Consider the following 25,613-nt stretch of genomic DNA (forward strand, 5'->3'; position numbering starts at 1 on the left):
GTCTCGCGGGAGCTACAGCATCGCTCAGTACCCTTGAATTTTTAGCAGACGCTTAAAACAACACACGCGCACAAATGAATGTAAATAAACGCGACATTTTTTTTCTACACACGTGCGTTACTTCGCAATTACTCATCCAGTGCTCCCACAGCAACTTTATTGCTCAGATTAAAAAAAAAACGCAGTCAAGAGGGCTCAGTGCATTGCGAAACGTGCTTGTTGTATCGGAAAAGCCGAAACTAGAAATGAGCTCGCGATACCACAATGCCCTAGAACACGATTTTGAATTCATAAAGGAACCAAAATGTTTGGTTAAACTGACCTGCCAAATCTCTCCGTTCCACTTGATGAGTCAAGCGGAGGCGGACGTGTGTAAACAGGTAGAAATATCGATGGCACATACGCAGGATGGTTCACAACTTTGTTTATTCTGTTGCCAACGAAGGGGCGGCTGCAGATTCTTCAGTTTTCGCTTGGTTGCATAGTCCCTCGTCAGGGCTACGCAACACAATTACAGCAGACCAACATTATCACACTTTCTCATGTGAGCGGCTGTGTCGTGGAGAATGCGAGTAATTCGCTTACCCAACACTCGAACGGCCCGTATCCAACGCTCTCGCCTTTCTCCTTCATACGACCGGGATGGAAATCGGTAAAACTGAACGTTGTTATTCAGTCCTTCACGTTCATGGCAATTTACAACGCAACAGTAACGTCGATTGCGGCGTTTCTTCGTAGCGCGCGGAGCTGTCGCGGTTGCGGTCGTGCTTGCCATCGTCAACAAGGCCTTTATGGCAGTTCGGCGGCGCGTCCGACTAGCGGAGAAATTCATAGCTCTCATTCTAGGTGTTAAATGCGCAAAACATTCGCAATATGAACCAAAATTAAGTTAAATCGTTGTTTCGCACTCGTAGCTGCTTAGGCAACTTAGCAAGAGAGTCGGACTTTGCACTACTCAATTATTACCTCTTCGCACCGGCAGGTGGCGCTACGCGTCTTGCAAAACTCCAGAGTCTGACGTCTATAACCCCCGTATTCATAAACGCTCCTCGACTTGAACTTGACTTGCCACCGCCTTCAGCGCGTTTCGAACGCGCTGCCCAAGGCGGTGGCAAGTCAAGTTCAAGTCGAGGAGCATTTATGAATACGGGGGTAAGGCGGAGAGGCCACAGCGTCTTACACCAGCTTCTTACACAGGCCGTAACACGCTAGCACAAACGCGTTAGAAACGCGCAGTCTTTCGTTAATGTTGGGTATTTATTGTCATCGTGGTGCGCGTGTCCATGTGCGCTTCGTGGCGTAGTGGTTAGCGCCGCGCGTTCGGAAGCGAGGGGTCCCTGGTTCGATTCCGCGCTACGGACACAACTTTCGGAATTTTTTTTCTCATAAAAGTAGACGTGGCTACCTACTACGACGACTACTACTACATACTACAGAGGAGGGACAGACCCACACCCTAAGGAGCTTCGCCCCTAAAAGGGTTTGTTCCTACGTTTTCCTTAGCTTCTGTGTATGCAGGTTTGTGTGCTGGTTATTTGAATGAATCCGAGCCCTTCTGTGCCTATCAGTTCGACATAAGCTGATTGCTTATGTCGAAATCGGCACCGCATGTATCATATCGTGGGCATTTATTGCTGTAAACAAAATACGCCAACTTTCATTCCTCCGAGCAACGATGGCAGTGTCGTCGAACACGACCGTTAGATCGGGACAGAAATTCTTGGTTGCGGCTGCGAGCTTGTTTTAGGGCATGCACTTTTGAAAGGCCCATCAGAAGAAACTCGTAATGCTGTTCACCAAATGTTGAGCTTGAGCATTTGGACCTCGCTTGAAAAAACAAGAAATTAAGAAGAGAAAGCAAATAAATTTCGAAGATTACATTCCCAACGTAGATTGCGCAAGGAAAAAGTTTAGAGTGTGTTAGCCGTTTTATTTTTACAGTCAAGAGTACAACTTTGAGTTCAATAATGTACAGCGCATCTTGCATATGCTGTACTTCAAATAAATGCTCTAGAGGTCAGTTGGCGTTCATAGCAGACCTCCATAAATCAAATTTGTATTTAACAACATTACAATGCTTGCATTGAACATGTTCTGACATGATCCTTATTTTTTTTTCCTTGTTCAGGTGCATGGCCCAGCGGTCTCACTGTGCGTATACTGTTACCAAGGCTGCAAATGAATCCGCTCCGCGATCAACAACAATAACGCAAGAAAAGTTAGGGAGAGTAGTGGGCATCAACGGTATACAGTGGCGACTGAACGCTACGCATAAAAGCGAAATTTTGAGTAGTCAGCGAGGAACTATTGAGTACGGGTCTTGACACTTAATTTTACATAGAAAACTACTAGCGCTGCTAGTGGTACACTAGCACCACTAGAAACAGCAGTGCTACAGGCGCTACGGAAACAAACCGAGCAGTGCTTATCACTCCTGTCCACATAGCCGAGACCCTTTTAACCGCTTGCTGCTAGAGCTCTCCGAAATTCAAAATGCAAGCGACATCGACCTTCCAGGAAAGGAGAGAGAGGTGGGCGAGGCGAAGCAGTCTAGTGTGAATGTACTGCGCATAGATGGACGCTTCTTAATTACAATTCCTTCCCGCCAACCGAGCTCCAAGAAGGTGAGAAGTTGCACTCACCGATGCAGAACGTGGTGCCGACCATGATGGAGGCGATCCAGGCTGTCTTGCCCTTGGACTCCTGGAATTGCTTGAGGAACTCCAGGTAGAAGATGCCGAACGTGTACGTGACGCCATCTGCGATCACGTGGATCATGAACGACGAGAAGACGACCATCCAGCCCCAGCCGCCGTCAGGCGGCGGGGCCAGTGCGGTCGCCGATGCAGGCCGACAGGTGCTGAGTGCCGTCGGTCGTAGTGGTCGTCTGTGGCGTCGGCGCCACGGTCACCGCGCCGTTGGGCGTCGTCCGGTGGTCCGAGCCCCGGCCGTTGGTGCTCTTTTGCTCGCCCATGTCTTGCAGTGAAGCCGAAGAACAGGAACCTAATCCAGATGTCGCGGTCTTCTTCCCGCCAGACGTCCCGGACGTCTTCGACAATTGGTCTGTTCTATGTCACTACCACGCTTTTCTGTCTCTCTTCGCCTCAATTTTAGGGGGCCTAGGTGAATGCTTGCGCAATTCTTCTGAGCTACAATTATGTGCTCCTTTTTTTTGGAACAAGAACGAAACGACGCTCGTCTCACGCTCCTAATACTGAAGGTTGAGCCGCTTCGCTTTCCCCGGAGTTACCACTATGTACATAAGGCTGAGTCTGCTCTCCTGGAGGGGGTCAGCGGTGTGTACCTCTTTCTTTTGAGCAGACGATCCTGTCTGTTCCCGTCTTCCCTAAGGCGTACGCGGTCCTTTGAGCAGAGACAACGTTTGCTACGGACGTGGCCGACCGAGAAACTTAACAAAGAACCGAAATTGGCAATAGACGAGGGCAGCTCGGGTTCTCGGGCATCGATGACGGCCCGGCATCAACGTTGTTCCGTCTTGCTTTCCGCCTCTTGCGTAGGCTCAGCGATGACTCGCTGGTGCGCGCGTGTTCCGGTTGAGTAATGTGCACGCGTTGCCGCTGTATCTCGACGCGTCGCAGCTTCCTTCCGCCGTTTGACTTCTGGTAATTGCCCGGAAGTGCGAAGGCACCGTCTTCTGTGCGTGGCGAAACTGGGCTGCTTACTTCATCTCGCGGCCTCCGTGCTTACGTGCTTGCTGCCTGCAAAGATTATAGGCGGAAAAGAAATCAGGTTATAGGCGGAAAAAGAAACCTCGGGCTTCGCGACGTAAACGCATACGCATAAACCCGCACGCACCCACGTCTAGTTCGGTAAACGCTTTTCTCCCAACTGTCCTAAACTTCAGATATTTTTGCGCAATATAGTCGTAACGAGAAGCACACACACCCGTCTTCAATCTTCATTCCCGCCATCATTTGGTGGCCGCGAAACTGTAGCGGACCATCATTCCTCTTCACCGTTGCTGTTGAAAAGGTACGTATCATTACTGACATCACTTGTTTTCCGTGCTCCCGTTGGTTTCGACGGGAATTCAGGGCGCAGGCTCCTTTCCCAAGCGCATCACCCCTGAAGAAAGCCGAACGCCAGGCCGGGGCACGCTTGTACCCATTTGAACCAGTGGGTGCCCGGCGGCGGTGGGAATCGAACCCATAGCCTCCCGCAGCCGAGGCGGGCGCTCTACCACTAGGCCACGGCTGCTGTTCTCATTACTCGCTATAAATATTTGCCTCGGGCTATAACAGAAATGAAACCCCGGCAAGTTGGTAAACTTTCAACTTCAGAACAAAGTGCCAACAGAGGGCGCTATTCGGAACTATTGTTCGTTTAATGAAGAAAAGAAAGAAAGGCGAAAGACGTACAAACCGATAAATGTGCTTCAAAGTACTTGATGACTTGTTACCAATAGTTCTCGTTTTACGGGTTTTTCTTTTTCCAGATACAGTGCCGACACATTCGCAGTTCTACCTTTCTGATCACTGTATATCGAATGTATAGAATTTTCTTCGTTAAACACTATATTTTTGGCAGTTGCATCAGGGCTTGTCTGCTTTCCCCTTGCCTGCTAGCGCTTTGGTCTGAAGATGGTTTAGAATATTTGGTTCATTCCGAAACTATACACAGGGCTCCGCGTAAGAACACGAAGGGACAGGTACAACATGGTCGGGCGCGGCTCGTCGTCGGTGGTCACGAAGCAAATAACGGCAGGCATAATGTAAATTCCTTCCTATCATTTCTCATTTCTTCTTCTTGTTACTTTGCTATAACGCGCCACGATGGGGCAGTAGCTATGGCGTCGCGCACGTTGTGCTGGTGAGCTCGAGGTCGCGCATTCGATCCGGTCGTGGCGGTCGCATTTCGATGGGGACGGAATGCAAAAGCGCTCTCGTGTTTAGATTTAGGTCGGTGTTAAAGATCCTTCCTTAGCAAGAAATCTCATGTTACATATGCCACACATGCAATAATCTCGCATGATCATTGGTGACTGGATGTTTAGGCACTAAAAATGTTTCTTTCCGGCACCTGTAAGAGGCACTAAACCTGTCATTTAAGGCAATATATGCGCCAAACACTGTCCTCTAGTCCACGTATAGGTACAATAATAAGAACTTCTGCTGTGCAACTGAGTATAGATTATGATCTACTAATGAACGCAGCCCACTAAACCCCTGTTCAGTGAAATTCACTCAGTTTTCTCAATAAAACAGAATGATGCAAGTTGCGTAGGATACAATATTTATCTGAAAGTCCGTGAGCCTACAGACACCACGAGAGAAATTGTGAAAGCAGTGACAAACAAGCACGATCTCAAGGTTTTCGAGTTTCGTGTGCCTTATTTCACTGAGTATTGGTTAGTAGTATATAGAAAAGGAACGCTAAACATCCACCTAAGCTAGGGGCTCATATTTGTACTTCGGAATTTTCAGTGACCCAACGCCCTCTCGAATTCCATAATTTTTGTTAGTCCGAACCTTTGACAATTCTTTTGGAATTTTTGCGCGTTGCCGGGATTTTTGTCCCAGGTAGATTGAAGTAACTCTATCAGCAACAGGTAAATTGGGGATGTTGGTGAACCTTTCCTGAAAATCCTAAATGAGCCCCACATTCCGGGCGAAATTAAATCCGATCATTTAGGTTCTCGATGATGTCGGCTATAACCGGGAAGTGAGCGCTAAGTCACCTTCAAGTGTATTGTAGTGTATAGCGCAGTTCAGTTCTTCTCACAACGATGCTCTCGTCTGCTACAAAGCTATTAAACAGCTTTTACAGCGGCGAAGTGTTTGCAGTAATAATCGGCTGCCTCTAGCCAAGTTCTCTAGTGAGTGATAACATAATAAACAATGTAATGCATGGTCAAAACAAAAGAAAAGGCATTCTTACTATCTGAAAATGCAATATAAGCACTACAATGTTTCTAGACCCATAGTTCGTGCTTATACAGGGTGTCCCAACTATCATGCACCAAGACTTAGAAATATGCAAATGCCACGTAGCTGGGTATAACCAAGATAATGCTGTTAGCCGTCTCTTGGAGATATACTCGGATTATTTCTTGCGTTCCGTCTAATTACATAATTACTCTTAATAAATAATTAACTTCTGAAATATTATAGACAGATGAAAAGTGCCAATGAGAAAATTGCAGAAACTCCCGATACAGCTTTCTGTTGCTCAATACGTGCTATGTAAAAGTGTTTTTGCGAGAGTAAAAGCGCGCGAATACACGCAAAGTGCCTCGAACGGCCAGTCGCGCGGCAATTTCGTGTGAATTCGGCCCCTGATTGGGTGTCGTGGCCAGCGCTCGCGCGATCAGGTTGGCTTTTTGCCTTTATCGTTTATTCTACTCACCCTCCCTCTCCCCTTCTTCCCGGAAAAATGAATGAATGAATGAATGAATAAATAAATAAATAAATAAATAAATAAATAAATAAATAAATAAATAAATAAATAAATAAATAAATAAATAAATTCATGTGTTATTAAAAATGAATAATTGACTTCCAGTCGTCAGTAGAACGAAGTTGCAATATAAATAAAGCCTCGTAGTTGGAGAACAGTTCTTCCGGGGATCGAACCAGGAACCGCCGTTTTTTCGGTGCGCTGTTTTTATTGTCTGATCTAAGCAAAATGCTATAGTAGGTGGCCGCGCGAGTCCAAATAAATAGACAGTTCTCCAAGCTAGAGCGGGCTATATTCGAAGCGTAGGAACATTGGATCAGCGCATGGGGCACTGTCTTCACAAAAAAGTTCTCGCGATAGAATTGTTCGTAAGAGCAAATTCCAACCAATTCTCACGCTGGACATATTAGCGAATGTGCCCGGCCAATGACAGTGAGAGCTTGCGAACGAAACTATTCGTGAATTCGGCCCGAGTTCTGCGGTAATAAGCAAAGTGGCGGAAGTTTTCATGAGAAAAGTGCCTCTGTCTTGCGAATTTCCGCAGAAGTAATTTGCTTATCAATTGTAGTATATTCAACGCCTGTACAGCGTACCACTCTCTTGTATTTAAGTCTCATTTTGTACTGCAACCAAAAAAAGGCCATAAGTTCGTTTCGCAAATGCAGCAGTGATTCTTTGCGAAGGCCACGCAACGACATAAACTATGTGGTCGCGTGTCTCCCCACGGGACGGCCGACGAGCGTAGAGGTTTCGCAGGAAGCTCTGAAGCACTGCAGCTTTCGGGACGGCGAGACCTCGATCGATCACGGTCCTCTGGCTTTTCTTTTTCATTCTGCTTTTTGTAACCTTAGATACTCAGGAAGCTCCTCTTTCTCTCTCGCTCTCTGTTTCCTGAGGACAGCTTCAGCGAGGGCTTTGTACGTAGAGATGAGTTCGTGGTAAGCGCCACTACTTTTTTTTCCCCCAGTTAGGATTTGCTGCCTATACGCAGCCGGGCGTGTCGTCAGAACCTCATACGAAGAAGAGCGAGATGGTACGACGAATTTGCTTTTGCGAAGTTAGCCACAAGAATGGGCAATTAAAAAAAATCAGCGGCCCCTCCCGTTGTCGAGTAAATGGGGCAAGCGAAGCTTGTCGTGTCTTCCTTCAGTGTTCCTTGGAACGAATTGCACTGACAAGTACCACGTTGTGCTCGAACCACAACCGGTCACACGCACTGCAGCTGGCTCCGAAGTTCCGGTTGAGAAACTCGCGTTGAAACCTGGCCGTCGCACTGGGGAAGTTGGCGCTAGCGGTGCCGAGGCGTGCACCGCCTTTCTCGGATTCTTGGAGCGCAAGACGACGCTGACGTTTCGCCTGGGCTTCGGAAGCCCTCACGCTAGAATCGGCAGGTCGACGACAAGCCCTTTCCCAAGCGAGTCCGTGGCGCCGTTGGTCAAACGAAGCTTGCTCCTCGACGGAACGCACCACGCAAGCCTTCCCATCCGGGCGCCGAAACTGATCTGAGGCGAGGGAAGCCCGGCGGAGCGTGCGCCAACCCCCTTTCGTTCCCTTTCCCTCCCCGCGACACACCAAACGACCCTGATTGGTCGCGCGCGTCACGTGATCCGCCACCGGCCCAGCTTTCCCCGCACCTTCTCTTTCTTTCTTTCTTTCTTTTTTCTTTCTTTCTTTACTTCCTTCTCTCTTTCTTTTCCCTGGCTCATACGCGCATATCCCTGGCTCATGCCACACGTGAGTTTTTGCGTGACTGCAACGCCACTGAAACTTGTGAACCAATACAAGCTTCGCTTGAATAAGCTGAACGCCGATACAAGCGTGGGCAACACTTGCATCTTTATTTCACGACCCTGCTGGTTGCCCCGTTCTAAAAACTTTGTCATTATAGCTGTGCGGTGTAATTGTTTTTCTTTCACTGCGTGCTGTTCATACGATTGCCGACTACGAAATCCTCGAGCGTAGTAAGCTTGCTAACGTGTAATAATTAACGCAATAAATAACACCATAACGACAAGGGAAGTATTGACAAAACTTGCTGCGCCCCATGGTAAACTACTTCGCCTTTGCCCTATGCAGACTCGCTGATCTCCCGCATCTGCTCAACTAACAAAGTTGTTGGCCTCCTCAGCATACGTGTCCTCAAGTTATGTTCACAAAGTCGGAACGCCATCGTGGAGAACGCACGTTTTATTATTCGTTTTTAATAATTTCAAAAACAAACACCAATATGGACGATTGGACTCGAAGTTACCGTTCGTTTTTGACACAGCGGAGAAGGGACAAAAGAAACGGGAAAAAGTACACAGGTCAGTTCTGACTGGCACAACTGGCATTCCCGTGTGGTGGTAGCCTTTATCTTGAACGTGTAGGCAAGACTGGCAGAAGGCACGTAAAATCGTGGAAGCGTTCAGCATCAGAAACATTTTTCGATAACTGCCTATCATTCCCCTGTATTTCCTTGTTTGATTGTGAAATATATTTCCTCGAAAATGCCACTGGTTGAGCGCATGCGAGCGCCGGTTGGCCTTTGTGTATTTGTTCGCTGTTTCTCCTAATAACAATGTCAGTTGTCAGTCGACGCCTGTCCAGCGCGCTTCTTCTTGTGTCTTTAGTGTGTTTTGCGCTGTTTGAAAAACGAACGCATATCGATTTGCAACCAAAGTTAAAGCGCGCGCGCGCGCGCGCGCGCACGCACGCACGCACGCACGCACCACGCACGCACGCACGCACAGCACAGCACACACGCACACACACACACACACACACACACACACACACACACACACACACACACACACACACACACACACACACACACACACACACACACACACACACACACACACACACACACACACACACACACACACACACACACACACACACACACACACACACACACCACACACACACACACACACACCACACACACACACACACCACACACACACACACACACACACACACACACACACACACACACACACACACACACACACACACACACACACACACACACACACACACACACACACACACACACACACACACACACACACACACACACACACACACACACACACACACACACACACCACACACACACACACACACAAACGCAGCTGGTGTTCTATATTGCTCTACTTGGACGGTTCAGCGTGCGTCATATGCCGTGTTACGTATTATTTTCTTCTACTGTTAGTGCCAGTACACCCTCTCTGTAAAGCTTATGCCCTCAGGGCATGCAAACTAACAAAATACAATAAGTAAGCCACTATTCGGGGTACCTTATTTTATTATTTTTAAAAATCACTCTAGCATGTAGCACGATTCTAGAGCAGTTAAATTACTCTCAGAAGCCGGTAATATATGCATGAGAACTCAAAGTGAATACTTGACCAAGTAACACGTTTTTGTTAATTACCTTTTAAACTAATTACATTGCAGCACATTTTGCAATTTAGGAATTGTAGCCAACCATTTCTAGAGCACAAGGAATCAATACTAAAGATGACACCAGTTTCGAGATATGGGTTCCCAAGGTTTGCGTTAAAATGCATTGGTGTTTCAGTAACCTTTGAGGTTCAGTGTATAAAAATGCGCTTTGTTAGATAAGCAAGTTGAACAACAGCGCATTTTTACCACAAGTTTGACTGAACTTATCTCAAGGGTGGTGCCAGTTTAAAGATTCGTTCCAAATCGATGTGCCTTGTGAAGTCTTTAATTTGTGTATTGCAATGCATGCGCTAAAGTAATTATTTAAAAAAACTGATTCGTGAAATTTTGTTAATTAGTCAATTATGCGTATTGGTTTCCAGTGTAAGAGTAACCTTGCTCACTGAGTACATTGCTGCTACACGGAGCAGACAATTAAGAAAATCGATTCATGAGCACGCTGAAATAAAACACCCAGTCTGCGCTTGAATGCGGTTTTATTTTGCACGGAGTTAGCTTACACTGCGACGGATTACTGCAGAAGCCTACATCCCGTTCAAATCTGTATGCTGTAGAAAATGGTAGAAAGGGACATAAGAAAAATGCGCACGTGGCGACAGCGATGGAAAATACAGAGTGAGTCATCAACGCATGCCTTAAAGAGAAGGCATAACGGACACCATTAGGGCACTCCTTATCAGTCTCTTTCCAGCTACTGAGCTGCCTTGTAGCGTACCTGTCTTTGAAGACCGTGTCTTCGAACAAATCGTTCATGCGTGGCGTGTGGAAATGGTCCAGAAACGATTGAGCATGCGCTATTAGAACGGAACAGTATTCGTGTAACGATGTTCGAGAACGTGGGGTATGCCGAGGCCTTTGTTTTACAAGCACAGTAAGAGAAACATAACTGCATCTTCGAATGGAGACTATTAAGAGACAGCTGGAAAATCTATGTCGAAGGGAAAACACGTAGCGAAGCGAAATGTTTATTGTGTATAATGTAGCTCAGTGGTGCGCACCAAAAGGGTCAAAAGAACGGGCCTGGTGACATGTGACAATGCACTCCGCTTCACAGTAGATGCTTAAATATTAGCAATCATGATCATAATCGACCCCTTGCTCTCGCCTAAACATGATGCACAACCGCGTGGTAGACCAGTGGCTATGTCGTTGAGCTGCAGAGCTCGAGTTGGCGACATGGCCCGGGATCGAATCCCGGCCACAGCGGCCGCATTTCGATGGGGACGAAATGCAAAAACACTCGTGTACTAAGATTTAGGCACACCTTAAAGAAGCCCAGGTGGCCCAAATTATTTCGGAGTCCTCCCACTACTGCGTGCCTCACAATCAGATCGTATAGTTTCGGCAGGTGAAACTGCAGAACATAATATTTACCTGCAATGCAGCTAGCTAAACGTCAGCGGAGTACATAAACAGAAACTTACAGCTTCGGTAGCGGCACCGCCACGGTACTCTATCATTCCTTGGAATTACCGTGTAATTGCTACTCTCGCTCGGTTTTGAGACGCAAACGTACCGCGAAACTCAGAGGCGCGCAGACTTCGTTTGTTAGCCGAAATTGACACGCTTTCCAGGCGAGGTACAAACGGCAAATTTTTCTTTTCCCTCACAATCCGTTTGAAGGAACGAGCTCGTATACCGACAAGCGTGTTGCCAGCCGCTGCACTTACGCACTCAGCCACCGTACTGTACCCTGCGGCCACGCATTGACCAATTGCGTCAGAGCGTATCGTGTTGCAGCGGGAGAGCGAAGCTCGCATTCGTGAACCGAGTAACACGAAGAGCGGGGCACTGATTGTCATCGTGGCGTTTCCACTTTCTCTCGCTTCGCGTCACTTCGCTTAAGAGAAAGAAAAAAAAATAAGGCGCGGGAAGCGTGGTCGAGAGGAACAGCGTTTTCACATAGAAACGCATGTCAAGAGAGATGCTCGACTTTTCGAAGCTTAATTTCGTGCGCGTTTCAACTCTTGCAATACCAGCCGCCTTTCATGTCACAGAGTTCATAACTACTGTATGAGAAATTGTACTTACAGCTTGCGTTAATATTGCATTAAAAGAGAAAAAAAAAGAAGAAACAACAATAAGAAATTAAGCGGTTTCATATCTCGCCCCACTATAGTATACCCGCATTGTAATTACGTGTGTTTACTTTCTCTCTTTTATTCCCCGCGTTTGTCCGTTTTGTACGCTCTGCAATAATCTCCAATGCACAGAGTGCGATTATCTCTATGTACAATACTCATAGCGGAGAGGTCAAAAAAACTGAAAAATACAAATTAAAAATAAGACCTCATTCTCCCACAGATTCCCAAATAGAAAAAAGAAACATCAGAATTACGAATGTTCTCTGAAAACCAAACACAAACTCCAGCTGCCTAACTACTACACGTTAAATAGCTCAAAGAGCAAAACAACATTCCAACTATAACAAAATAAAGCATGCGTAAAAAACACACCCGCGACAAGGACCAGTAATTTTCCGCCATACGCCTCAAGAACTAAAAGTTTTGCACACGGAAGCCTCACACTCACACACGGGCTGCAGTTATGGCAAGACCAACGAAAACTTTACGGCTGCGTCAAGTTAGGCAATCGCAGCTCAACTAGCAAGAAAAATGGGTTTGCGGCGGGCGGCCGCCAAGAACTAAAGTTTTGCACACGGAAGCCTCACACTCACACACGGGCTGCAGTTATGGCAAGACCAACGAAAACTTTACGGCTGCGTCAAGTTAGGCAATCGCAGCTCAACTAGCAAGAAAAATGGGTTTTCGGAGGGGCGGCCGCTTTTAATGCGCCTGCCGTGTTGCGGTGACGCAGGGGGGGGGGTCGTCTCACTTCCTGGCGCTGCCCGGGCGCGCCCTCGGAGGCCGCACTCCGCGCGCGGTCGCCAGTTGACGCCCGCGGTTGCGACAGCGCGGGCGCACACAGAGGACGGCAAGGGAAGGGGGGGGGGGGGGGGGGGGAGGCGTGTGCACTGTTGCCGGGCGCCGCTGCAGGGACAAGGCCGAAACAGCGGGCGTCCGAGCGACTGCCGAGCAACGCATCGAGAACACGTGCACGGTCTAGTTGGTGCACAGAACGCGACAGTTAGGCGAAGAGAAAGCGTTCCTTTCGTCTGGCTGACATCCTCGGCGCCTTTGCGCATGCTAATAACGCCTGGCTTTGCTGTAAAAATGGTCTCGGCCAACTGACTGACTGACTGAATGAATGAATGAATGAACGACGAGGTGACTGACTGGCTCACTGACTGACTGCATGAATGTATCGACTGACTGGCTCATTGACAGAACTGAATGAATGAAGAATGCATGAGGTGACTGCCTCACTGACTGACTGCATGAATGAATGGACTGACTGTCTGATTGACAGAACAGAATGAATGAATGAATTGACTGGCTAACTGACCGACTACATGAATGAATCGGCTGAGGCTGACTGACATAACTGAATGAACGAATCAGTGAATGAATGACTGAATATAGTGGCTGACAGAATGTATGAACTGACTGATTGATTGACTGACTAAACTAATGAATGAATCAACAACTGAGTGACGGTATGAATTAAGTAAAGGTAATGTGTGGCTTTAGCAAGAAAATTATGAGATTGTGCTGCAGGGGCATGTGACGCATTAGTTTGGTTGACTTACATTTTGTCAAACGACACTGCAGCTTTTGTTGTGCAAAGCTAACAGAACCATTACTAGATCTGCACCTTCGATAATACTCCAGTTTTCGTGTTCGTAGGCTTTTTGTCAAACGACACTGCAGCTTTTGGTGTGAAAAGCTAACAGAACCATTACTAGATCTGCATCTTTGATAATACTCCAGTTTTCGTGTTCGTAGGCTGAGCTACCGCACTAAGGTGAAGAATTTTACAGCTCGAAAATCAGTTTATTCAGCAGTATACTGCCACGTGTACTTGTTTATCTTTCTCGGGTGACTGCGTTTCACCGTCTAACAAATGTTATCGCTCAGCGCAGGACGCACCTGCATGTATCGGAAGTTTCTCGAATGTTATGGATGGCTCTATCCGCTGTCTGTTGTCACCGAACCTTGCGTAATCTGATTGCATGTATGCGCGACGCGAATTGTCTAGTGCTTTCTGGAAGACACGCCGTCACCAGCGATTACTCTGGAACGTTCGATGACTCATGCATAAAAGCCCATGCGCTTGACCCGCTGATCAGATTTTTCGACGATTGCCAACTGTGTTCGCCGCTATCGTTGTGCTTTGATTGTAACTTCCTTTTGTGGGCCCAGGTTCGCCCAATAAAGAGTTAGTTTCGTCATTCACAGTTTGCTACTGTGTTTTTGACGGTCACTACCACGTGACAATACTATAACGTAGTGCACCGCTTAAGTTCAGATAATAATGTGCTATTAACAGAATTTTATTTATTTGCGGTGTTATGCGCTTCGTTATTAGAAGATAAATAAATATGCCGTGTAAAATTGGGTCGGCTGACAGGGGTGTTAGAGATTGCTCAGAAAAACCTTCGTTGTTGAGTGAACAATCTTGAATGATGATCATATAGAAAGTATTTTCTGCCGTGATTCGCATATCGCCTTCTTATCTGTCTCCCTTCGCCTCTGTATTTCTTTTTCTCGTGTATGCTGTGGTATGTGAATTAAGTAAGTAGTGACTAAATAAATATTCTATGGGTGGGGTCCACATCGCCTCCCCCCCCCCTCCCCCCCCCCTCTTCTCACCCCCTTTTCATCGCGATTGCTCCCTCAGACTAATAGAAAGCAATTTCAAGGCCATGCTTCGCCGTACTGCAGGTGCCGTAAGCGGTCGGGGACGTAATGGCCGCCACATTTTGGACACCGTGCACCTATTGGTCGAAGCTTCTGCTCCGGCGCGACTTCAGTGTATCATGCACACAACAGGTGCTGTCCAAGATGTGGCTTCTATGGCGTGTTTCCGGTTCCGCAATTGCTTTCGGCGCATGCAGTCAGCAAAAGCATGACCTTCGAGATTATGTACATATATACAGGGTGTTTCAGTGAACACTTTCAAAATTTATTTAAGGTTAATTGCCTGTGGCAGATAGCCCAATTCTAGTCAATGAGCTGGTCTACTCGAAAAGGCGGACATTACTTGCACAAAAATTGAAATGCATAATCGACTAATCAACCAAGATTCACTAATTAAGTTCTTAAATAATTACCTGATGCAATTTACGAATTGTAGCTGTGGAGTCCGCAAGGCGGATCCACTTGGAATTAATTCTCAGGATGACACCAGTTTCGAGATATTAATTCCCGATCTTTGCGGAGAACTGCATTGGCGTTTCAGTTAATTTTGTGCTTCAATGCATAAAGCGACGTTTTGTTAAGAAACTGGCCAAGAAAGGCGAAGCCGGGTTGCTGTAGGTGAGGTAAGATGTGTAAGAAGTTGTTTCCGTGTCTATGCCTTCTGTTGCACCGTATTTTGAAAAGTACGGATAAAATATTTCAGCTAATGAAGTCCCACTATAACAATTTCTTTGGGAGACTAGTTACGAGATCGGAGTTTTTTTTTTTTTTTGTCGTTGCACGGTAACAGATCATTCAGTGTTTTTCACACTTTTTGTGGAATATGTAAAATATTTGAAAACCTGTTTGAATAGTAATTATTTCGTGCCTGTTTAATGTCACGATTTAGTGCTTTTCTCATTTCTTTATACGCGGCGAACAGTTGAGGTTGTTTTGTGCTTGTGAAAGTCGCAAGAAGCCCATCTTGTTCTTTTATTCGTTTCAGAATGAAAGTGCTTATCCATGGTTCCTGGCGTTTTTTAACTCTTTTTTGAAAACACCGTGTCAAATAGTTAAAAAATTTCCACAAGAAGGTCGTACGATTTAACAGGGTTCGTTTGCTTCATTATCCAACCAGAACGCATTTCCTAAACTAACTTTCTGAAAGCATCGATTTTGTGTTCTTGAATTACTCTGCATGTAGAGTGGACGTCAGCTTCGCTGTGTCTGTGTGTTCTAGATTGAAGGATAAAGTATACAAAGATCGGCATGTGGTCACTGACATGAGATAGTATTATACCCGCAAGCAAGTCCATTTGTTGGCGCCAGAAAGTCGCAAATGAGTCTTTCAGATTTGGCCGTCACTCTGATCGGTATACTGATTGCGTTCTCGAGACCAAATGAAAGCAACAAATCCGGAATCACTTGCCTATTGCGTTTTAAGAACAACGTATCAATGTTAAGATCTCCGGTAACAATACCACATATATGCCCGTTCGCGCAGAGTAATCAAACATACGTTCCAGATAATCCATGAATATGTTAATGACACCCGAAGGGGGTCTGTAGACAAGCACCAGTAACGTATTGACACAATTAATCATAAGTGCTTCATATTTTGGGCTTACGGCAGGAAATTCGCAAACAACCTGTAATAAAAAAAAAGTCTTGGTTGACGTAAAAAGTCACGCCTCCTCCGTGCTTTTCATTTCGAGATATCGAAGAACACGTATACTCTGTTAAATGCACGATATCGTACTGACCGCTAAACCATGTTTCAGTAAAGGACGTCAAAATCACGATTAAACTCGCGCAAAAGCATGCAAAAGCGCTCAGATTTGCTTTCTGCTAGAATCCACAAAGAGCTGTTGCTGGGGCGAGTATTTGGACACCACCTGTACACACGCTCGTTCGCGTAAGCGCCGCACGTGCCAGAAGCGTCGTCGCCCTTCGAGCCGGTGACAGCCTTCCGCGGTGAGTCAAGCGCGCGCGAACAAAACCCCGAGCGCTGACCTCGCGACGCACAGAAGCCTGCGCGGGCAGCGTCCTCCCGCCTGCGCGCGCTCTGCTGCCGTGCTGCTGACTCATGACCGCGCCTCTCGGAAGCAGCCGGCGACGCGTTCCGCTAGCGCCGAGTGCGATATCGCCGAGCTTCGACGCCCTCGACGAAGCGCTGGCGCCTGCAGCAATTTCCCGAGTGCACCGCTTAGATCAGTGCATCGGCGTTCCAGTTAAGATCGTATCGAACTGTTACAGACGCACGCGTTTAGGAAACTGTTAAAGTGACACTAAAGAGACACAGTGAGCCATTTTAGATTCTTAATGTATTCTTAGATAACTTTTGGTGATTTCACGGTGATAGGTTGATTACCCGCCGGGGGGCGTTGTGGCTTTGGCATTGAGCTGCTAAACCCGAGGGCGCGGGATTGAAGCCGGTCGCATTTCGACGGGGGCGAAATGCAGTAACGTCCGTGTATACCGTGAGAACCCCAGGTGGTAGAAATAAATCCGAAGTCCCCCTCTACGGCGTACCTCATAACAATATTGTTGTGGGTTTGGCACGTAATACTACCTCATAATAATAATAAAAAGGCATCGATTGCGATAGCAAATTAGCAGAAAGGCATACGAATTAAAGATTGTACTTTTAGTGGCCGTAGCAACTTGTAAACGTTCGCTTGCTAGCTAAATTAACAAGCATGGTGTCAGCGCGCACAGCGAACATGAACACATGATACTCGATGACCGCGGACTCTCGCTGTCAAAACGCTGGCGTGAGAAAACGCGGCTGCCGCAGCGAGCGAAGTGACATTTGTGCGGTCTATCGCTTCAACGCAAACTGAGCGCGAGAACACACAGCACGCACAAAGCTACGAGCCGCCGACGCACCTAGACTCTGTCCCCAACGCAGATCGCTCTCACGATACGGCCGCGCGCAGCCGCCACATACGCAGTTGCAGCCGGAGTGAAACGCCGCCCCCCCCCCCCCCCCCCGGTGGCGACTTTGCAATTGCTAGTAGGTACAGCGGGGGCGTGGCACTGCGGGCCCCGTGACTTCCGCTTAACACGTGTTTCCATGGCAATCGTGGAGACACAGCGACAAATCCACCTTGCCGAGCGCAGCTCCTAGGTGCCTAGGGACCGAATCGTTTAGCGACTTTTTACAAGGCGCGTTGAATGTCTGGCGGTGTCTGGGCCACGCCCCCCGCGCTTTATTATTCTAGCGTTTGTTCTAGCGGCGAAAAGCCGTGCAGTAGTGGTGGTGTGGCACTTATGCTTTCGAGGGACCGCCTGTAGTTTTGCGCAGGCGCGAGTACAAGCGGTTGCGAGAGAGAAAATCTGGGGGCTTTTGCTCCTTGCATATCTGGCTTTGCATAGGTACTATACGGCGGAGAACTTCCTTTGCTCGTTTTGTATGCGTTTGTCCCTAGGCTCGCCGGCATGTGCGTTTGCGTTGATGGCGCCGTGCACAAATTTTGCTCTTGTGCTCCTACGATGTTTCTGGCGATTTTGTTGCGTTTTATTGCGATAGCAATTATATGGACACTTCAACCGGATTTCTGCCGTCGGCGTCGCCGTGAGGTTCCGTATTAAGTCCAAGGGCGATAAAATCGTCGCCGCGCGCCGTATGCCCGAGCGAAAGCGTGCGGGGGACACGCGCTATCACGGAGAGCGAACGCACGGCAGAAAGCAAACGCGACGGTCGCGCGAAAGGCCGTGGGGGTATGGGAGGGAGGGAGCGAGGCGGAGCGACGCTGTGCTCCGGCACCAAAGGCGTATCTCGCAACCGGGCGCAAGGGGGACTTGCCACGCAATCTACCACGCGCAAGCAAGAAAGCGGGAAGGCAGCGCGGGAGGGAGCGGGGGTGGCGCACTTCTACTCTGCCAACAACCGCGCTCGCACTTTGCCCAGCTGTGTCGCTCGCACGCACCGTCTCTTATCTCCACACGGATCTGACCTTTGTATGCGCTGTGCATTCGCCGCTCAGTTTCCGTTGAAGCGATAGACCGCACGAACCTTCGCCCGCTGCGGCGGGTGCGTTTGCTGCCAGCGTTTTGACAGTCGTCGTCTGCGGTCATTCAGTGTGATCTATTTATGTTTGCTTGGGCGCGCTGACACCACGCTTGTTAATTCAGTTAGTAATAGTCGAGCCACATTTTCCAACGCACGCTACACATGCAATGCTGCCCGGATCGGCAGTGCAGCGCGACAGGTGTGTCCCTTCGCACGCGCTGCCCACGGGAAGCGCTTCTCTGATCACCACCGTTTGACACGCGCCTTGTCGTGGTCATCGAGTCTCTCTTCATGTCGGTCTACTTACGCCGCAGCACACCTGCTTACTTAATCAGCTCATGTTTACTACAATTCATATTGCTACCAAAGCCGCTCACCTTACTTCGTATGACATTGTTGTGTTGCTATCGCATTCATTGCTTCGCCGTTAGGGCGAAACTGTGATATTTTTTGTTCCAACGGTAACATAGGAAATCGTGCGATAGTCCCGAGGGGATCATTGAACCTGTGAGATTGACGACGAATCGGATAACTTTAATTCCAAAGCACTCCGTGCTCATGTATTGACTATCAGCGCATACTGCACCGGTCAGGAGATTCGCGTGAACGAAAGCACTTCTACGTGTTGAAACACATTTAGCACCCTGTAGGTGGCTCTGTCTGCGCAAGCGGATACTGCTCTCGTTTGTGCCCCGGTACCGCGGCAGAAGCCGCGGTGCCGGGCGCCGACGCGAAGCGGCGGTCGTTGGGGTGTTTCGGAGCGCAGTGTAGCAATACTCCAAATAAAAAAATACTGCTCCAGTCAGGTAGACTGCTCCCTCCATGATAGTGAGATTATATTTGGGTCATCAAAACAGTGATGCGTTTATTTAAGAATAGCATCGATCCCTTAACAGCAGCCACAGTTGTACAAAAGGACCAAAGAAAGTTATCCGCCGTAGAACCTAGGCAAAGTCAGAATTCAAGGAGCAAAAGCCCCCAGATTTTCTCTCTCGCACCCGCTTGTACTCGCGCCTGCGCACAAACCACTGGCAGTCCCTCTAAGCGGAACTCACGGGACCCGCAGTGCCACGCTCCCGCTGTACTACTAGCAATTGTAAAGTCGCTCCCCGGTGCCTCGCAACGTTGGGTGCCTCGCGCGCGAGGGAAAACGTAGCACTTCCTACCCGCTTTCCTCCCTTTCGCGCGGGCGAGATTCAGCCGTGATCGCCGACTCACCCTCGCACATGCGCATACTGCACGCGGCGACGATTTTATAGCCCTTGGGCCTTATACGGAACCTCACGGCGACGGCGACGCCGACGGCAGAAATGCGCTTGGAGTGTCCATATAATTGCCATTGCAATAAAAGAAAGACAAGCCAAACACGCCACGGTTACAGTTTCATAAGACGTAAAAACAACGCGCCTCCAGAGGCCCCGCGTTTGTTTGCGAAACTAAATGTTACGGCGCTTTCTCACTGACGGTGCTGAGGCCCCTTCCAACCCCCCCCCCCCCCTTCCTCTCCACTTCTTTTCCCCACCGATGTGCTTATCCACGGCCTCGCGATGATTGTTGCGAGGAATGAAGCTTTTTCGCGAAGAGTGCATCGAAGCACGGAAGTGGCAGTTTTAATTGTTAAATTCAAACTGATGTAAAAATCCACCCAGGGGGATTGGAGTTGGATTCAATATGGGCGCTCGCGGAACTTTTATATGCCATTCTCTGGAACCCTCAGTTCCGCGAAACCCAGCTTGGCGAATGAGCAGGTGAGGAAAGCGTGAAGTCTATATTCACAGACCGCGACCGTATTGTCTTCTTTCCCTTGAGCGCGAGGTCGTGAGTTGGATTCCTGACCGAGGCGATCGCATTCCAGCGGTGGCGGAGGACGAAGATACCTGTGTGCTTATATTCAAATGCAGATTAAAAACTAAAAAAAGAAACTCCCGGTAGTCCATCTTGACTCCTATTTTTCGGCTACTGATTTCTCTTATTTTATCCTGCAGTTGTATTTTTCAGATTCAGTGGCTCACCAATTTCTTTCTTTCTTTTTTTTTAATGAAGAACTGTATTGCAGTGTACATTTACCTTTTGTTTCACAGTAACGCGTATGCTGCGTATTTGATGCACTCGAACGTTGTCTGCGAAAAAAAATATATCGCCGTGCAACAGTTGTCAGTGTTCGTTCAAGTTTCGCAAGACTGCGGAAAAAAACAGCGACAGCCATATGCACGCGGAAATATCGAGTAAGCTGCTTAAAGCGTCACATTCAGTCTCTTCGTTAAGGGCAGCCGCTGGAGACATGATGAAAAGGGCACAATCATCACGGCGTGAGCAAACGAGAACGGTCGCCAAAAAGGAAACCGCGCCGCGTCGAGGCTCCATGGCGTCTTCTGAACGTCATTTCCCCGAGGGATCTGAACGAACTCCTTGGTTTTGACATAATGGCACCCGAATGAAAATGTAAGACAAGTTAAAGGAAAGACAGAGATTGATATAAGGAAATACATGCTATATAGTGCGAGCTGATTTGTTTCACAACTCCGCAGATAACCCGCTGAAGCTACTCCTCCAGAATGAGCGCTGCATGCTGCGTACTTATATCTCCGAAACCATAATCTTGCCAATAGCTGATGCAATCTTCAACCGTGTACCATGCGCAGACAAACATAACCGGCGCATTTAGTCCTCTCCAGGCGACACCAGTAAACGTTGAAACATCTGGGCATAGTATGCACTGAGCACATACGTACACCAGGACGTTTTAAATTAATTAATTAAATTCAGGAGTTTCACGAGCAAAAACCACGATATGATTATGAGGCACGCCGTAGTGGGGGACTCCGTAATAATTTTGACAACCGGGGGGTTCTTTACCGTGCAACCGAGTGCGCGGCACACAGGCGTTCTTGCGTTTCGCCCCCATCGAAATGTGGTCGCCTTGGCCGGGATGTGATCCCGCGCGTTCGGGTTTCGCAGCGCAAAGCCGAAGCCACTAAGCCACCACGACGAGTACCGGGACGTATTAAATACGGGCGTGTAAACGTCGTAGCTCGAGAGACCACCCGGGGATTCGCCTGCATACCGATCGAGGCCCGTCTCGTCATCGATATGCGGACACTCGCGGTTGCGTGAGGATGGCCGCCGCTGTTGGCCATTCGTACAACGGCTCACGCGATGCAGCGACCGAACACCGGTAACGGAGGAAAGGGGATTCGCGAATTACCTCGCTGACACACCTATCCGTCCCTTCCGCACAACGACAACGATATCGTTAACACGCAGGTTGCCGTCACTTACGTCAGTTGTCCCCCCGTTGCGCAAGAACAACACGCGATGACAGTCGCGCCGGAGAGCGGCGATTCGACCCACGTGGGCGACAGCGGTTACGGCTACCGACCGCCACAGGGGAGAAGAGGAGGTACGGGACTCGCCTACCTTGACGACGAGTCCTCGAACACCTCCGATCGCACCCGCACAGAGCCGGTGACGAGCAACGTCCCGGCGGGATCAGCTGTCACGCCGCCGAACACACACAGGTTTCCCGCCGCCAGCTCCACGGACGATGAGTGAGCGCCCGCTCGAGCGCAGTGCTCCGTCGCTGCACTACCTCTCTCCGCGTCAGCGGCGCTGTACCCTCGCCGCATCACCGCCGAGCGGCCCCCTCCACCCCGCCGGCTTGGTCGCCATTAGAACGGGAAAGTACGAAATAATCGTAGGAAGTGAAGGCGAAGAGGCGCGCGCAACTCTACTGCCGGCCGCGTGACGCAAGCCGCGGGTCGCGCGACTCTCTCAGCTGTTCGAGCGCCAGCGGGGCCCCGGGTAAACAGCTGTTTGGAGCCCGGCCAGCGCAGCAGCCTCCTTTCCTCCGGGTCCGCGCTCGCCCCTCGCGGCGTTCGTTTCTATGCACACTTTGGACCTCCGACAGTCTGGATGAGAAGCGTGCCTGCATTCTGGGAAGAACGCTATAGCGCAACCCTTCGCTCTCGCAACAGCTCACTCCCTCGCCCTCTGCTTTGTTATTGTTATTTTCCGGCGTCTTAGCTTCTGCTTTTTCTCGCCGCCCTTGGCTGCCTATATAGTATCGCCAGTCTTTTGCTCCTTGCTTCACGAAACGGTACGCGTGTTTACCCCACACCGGCCTCGGTTGCAACGTCTTCACCACGGCCGCCGCCTCTGGAGCAACTTCGGAAAACGAGCGCCCTTCGCCCGAGCGGAGGATGATGTCGTTACGTTTGGTGACCCCCACCGTTGCTAAGGGCCAGCGGGGCGCCGCGGTCTGAATCCAACGGGGTTTTCCCGACGTCTTCGGCTCGCTTTCGACGCTAGAGCGTGGAAGTGTCGCCGGTCACTCTGGCTTCGCGGACGTCCTGCGTTGTACAGAGAGTTCGTGCCTGGCGCTACGTCACCGAGCAGTGTCTGAGCAAGCTCGACGTCGGCAGGGCGCAGACCCAGCGCCTACTTGACTGTAGTTCATTCACTCGCGAGTGACCACGAAACTGTGGCTACACCTCCACCTATTGTTTTTAAGCGAAACTTTATAGGCTCACAAGTGTCGGCGGTGGTGGTGGTGTCATGCTGAAAAGTGGGCCGATCCTGGTAATAGTGCAGAAAGGGTCCAAGCTCAATAGCACATAACAGGGACAAAAAAGAGTGGAAGAGAGATAGAAATAAAGAGAGGGAACGAGAGAGAGGGAAAGAAATAAAGAGAGAGAGAGAAATAAAATCACCAGGAAGGTCAGATACACCTACGGCAAGCTTCGCTTACCCCCATTTTCTCGACGGGGGAAGGGCTGGTGTTTTTTTTTTTTTAATATAATTCTGAATCAGCTGAATCGTACAAACATCACAAAGAGAAAATAAAGTGGACTTGCAATTGTCTGCTAAAATGGGATACCATGCCCACCCGATAGCAGAGGAGAGAAGAAAAAAAGAGCAGGAGAAGAACAAGGAAGAAATCAAGAGCGAGGAATAAGGAACAGATCACACAGTCGCACGCGTACCAGCGTTACAGAAGACAGTCAAATCCCATGGTTGACAAATATTCCAGTACAGCTTGGTGAGCGTCACGTCGAGTTGACGCACGACCCTTATGAAACACTGTATCGTGTAAGATTAAATTGTCGAAACTTGCTCATTAGCACACAGGACAACTGCGGAAAGCTGGACATTCCAGCGCTGACCCTCTCCCGTTAAAAGCCAGGCTGTCAAAAAGAAATCAAATCCGCGCGCGCTTTAAATCAAATATAGTGACATGCATAACGAATCGAGACCAAATGGGAAGTTTATGAACGCAACAAAATATTGTAAACGCAACTCGCACCCTTACACCCAAAAAAGGGTGTAAGGGTGAAAGTTACAGATCGATTTAAACCCTTATTCACTTTTAAGTGTGCAAAATATTTTACAGTACAGTAATGACGTAACCATGCAGATACACAAGTTACACTTATGCAAGCATTAGAAAGGTTACATGAGTAACTTAGGTTACAGCTTGTTGGGGTCTTACATTCTAATCTTGGAATCGCACTTGCTCCCTATTCGTAGTCGGCCCGCTAGTTTTGCAGATAGTGTTTGGGCACTAGGGTGGAGAAATGAAACGCCTATACTGGTGGCGACAAGACTGCCCCGCGCCGCTCGAACCCTCCGCCCCCGTATGGCTGGGGCTCCTGCGTTTGCCTCAATCTCCAGCGCATGCGCTCGCTATATGAAACGGACACGTTCTGGCGCGGTCAAATGGGTTAAATGTCCCTCTGTCGTGCCGGCCGAATCTCTCTACGTCATTTCTGGACTGAATGTGTCGAACGCCGGGGGTCCATAGCCGAGCAAGGCTGAAATGTTTGCAATGTCTGCAAGAAATTGCACACTTGTATGCATTTGAAATCCTGATGAGCAGCAGTGTTGAGTTTGATAAATTATACCGATTATCCGATTATGGCCTAGCGAGCTCTCTTAGCCGCGGCCATTCCTGTTCGGATGGAATGACGTATAGTGCCGAGCTCGCCTGCCTGAACGCTGCGCGCAAGGCTAAATTTAGCACCAGATTGCGTCATGCATAACGCGACGACAGCGCCATCTGCGCTATAGGGACATATGCGTGATTCTAGAAATGTCTTCCTTCCTCTGCACAGCGATGCCAAATTAAGGTGCGTGAGTAGTACGGCTGCAAAGATATAAGCGATTAAACCATATATCATCTTTTGGTTGCTTGCGGATTTAGCAAGGGACCCCTTCCGACCGATTTTAAATATGTGTCGCATCAAAAACTGCACAAGCGCAAAACTCTTCACATCCGATGATGCTGACGGAAATGGGAGGGCGGTAACTATAAATAGGCCGGTTGCGCAGCACGCGGACGGAGAGTTGCGCAGCATGCGGATTCCTGGTTTAAACCGATGTTTAGCAGTTACTCCGAGCGTGCGTCATAAATCAATTGCCCGGGGATGCGTGAAGTACACAACACTTAGGCGATCAGTGAGCGCCAGGGGGTGCCTCCAAGGAACACTAAAGAAACAAATCAAGTTGAGCTGCATTAGTAAATCACCATTAGTAAATCACCAATATTTTTAAAAAAGCCCCTCTTACCGTGCGCGAGAAGAGTCTAAGCAAGCCAGAAAAAGACGCGAAAGCTCTGCGACGGGCGGTGACGCCGCCTTTGAAGTTTCCGCAGTTTCCGCACCAACGCACCGTGAGGTCGCGGATTTCGACAGCGCCTGCTCGTGCCTAGTATTTTTTTTTTTTTTTTTATCGGTAGAGATGGACTCTAAAGGTGCCAAAGAGTGAACTTAGTTTCTATAGCTTTCACGGCCACACAACGAGCGAAATGCGAGAAAATAAAAGGAAATTCGGGAAACGTCACTGACGTACCCGTGGTCGGGGTTTCGACGCGATATTAGGAAGGTACGTACGTAGTAAACTTCATTGAGTTCCTGGAGAAGTCAACCCCCCCCCCCCCTCTCCCGTTTTTCTGGACCGCGGGCCGCTCCCACGTCGGGACGGGAAGGCCA

The 25,613-nt window shown here is 48.8% G+C and overlaps 1 protein-coding gene across 1 annotated transcript in view; it reads right to left on the reverse strand.

Moving 5' to 3' along the window:
* The window catches only part of LOC119441455 (monocarboxylate transporter 13-like), a 41,940-nt gene extending 19,537 nt beyond the window's left edge, over positions 1-22,403 (reverse strand). Inside the window, 2 exon segments of the mRNA XM_037706071.2 lie at positions 2,643-3,719; positions 22,045-22,403. Coding sequence (XP_037561999.1) covers positions 2,643-2,799 — 157 coding nt within the window. The 5' untranslated portion in view covers positions 2,800-3,719; positions 22,045-22,403.
* Positions 22,404-25,613: the final 3,210 nt, after the last annotated feature.

The sequence above is a fragment of the Dermacentor silvarum genome, chromosome 2 (genome assembly GCF_013339745.2).
Source record: "Dermacentor silvarum isolate Dsil-2018 chromosome 2, BIME_Dsil_1.4, whole genome shotgun sequence".
Classification (NCBI taxonomy): Eukaryota; Metazoa; Arthropoda; class Arachnida; order Ixodida; family Ixodidae; genus Dermacentor; species Dermacentor silvarum.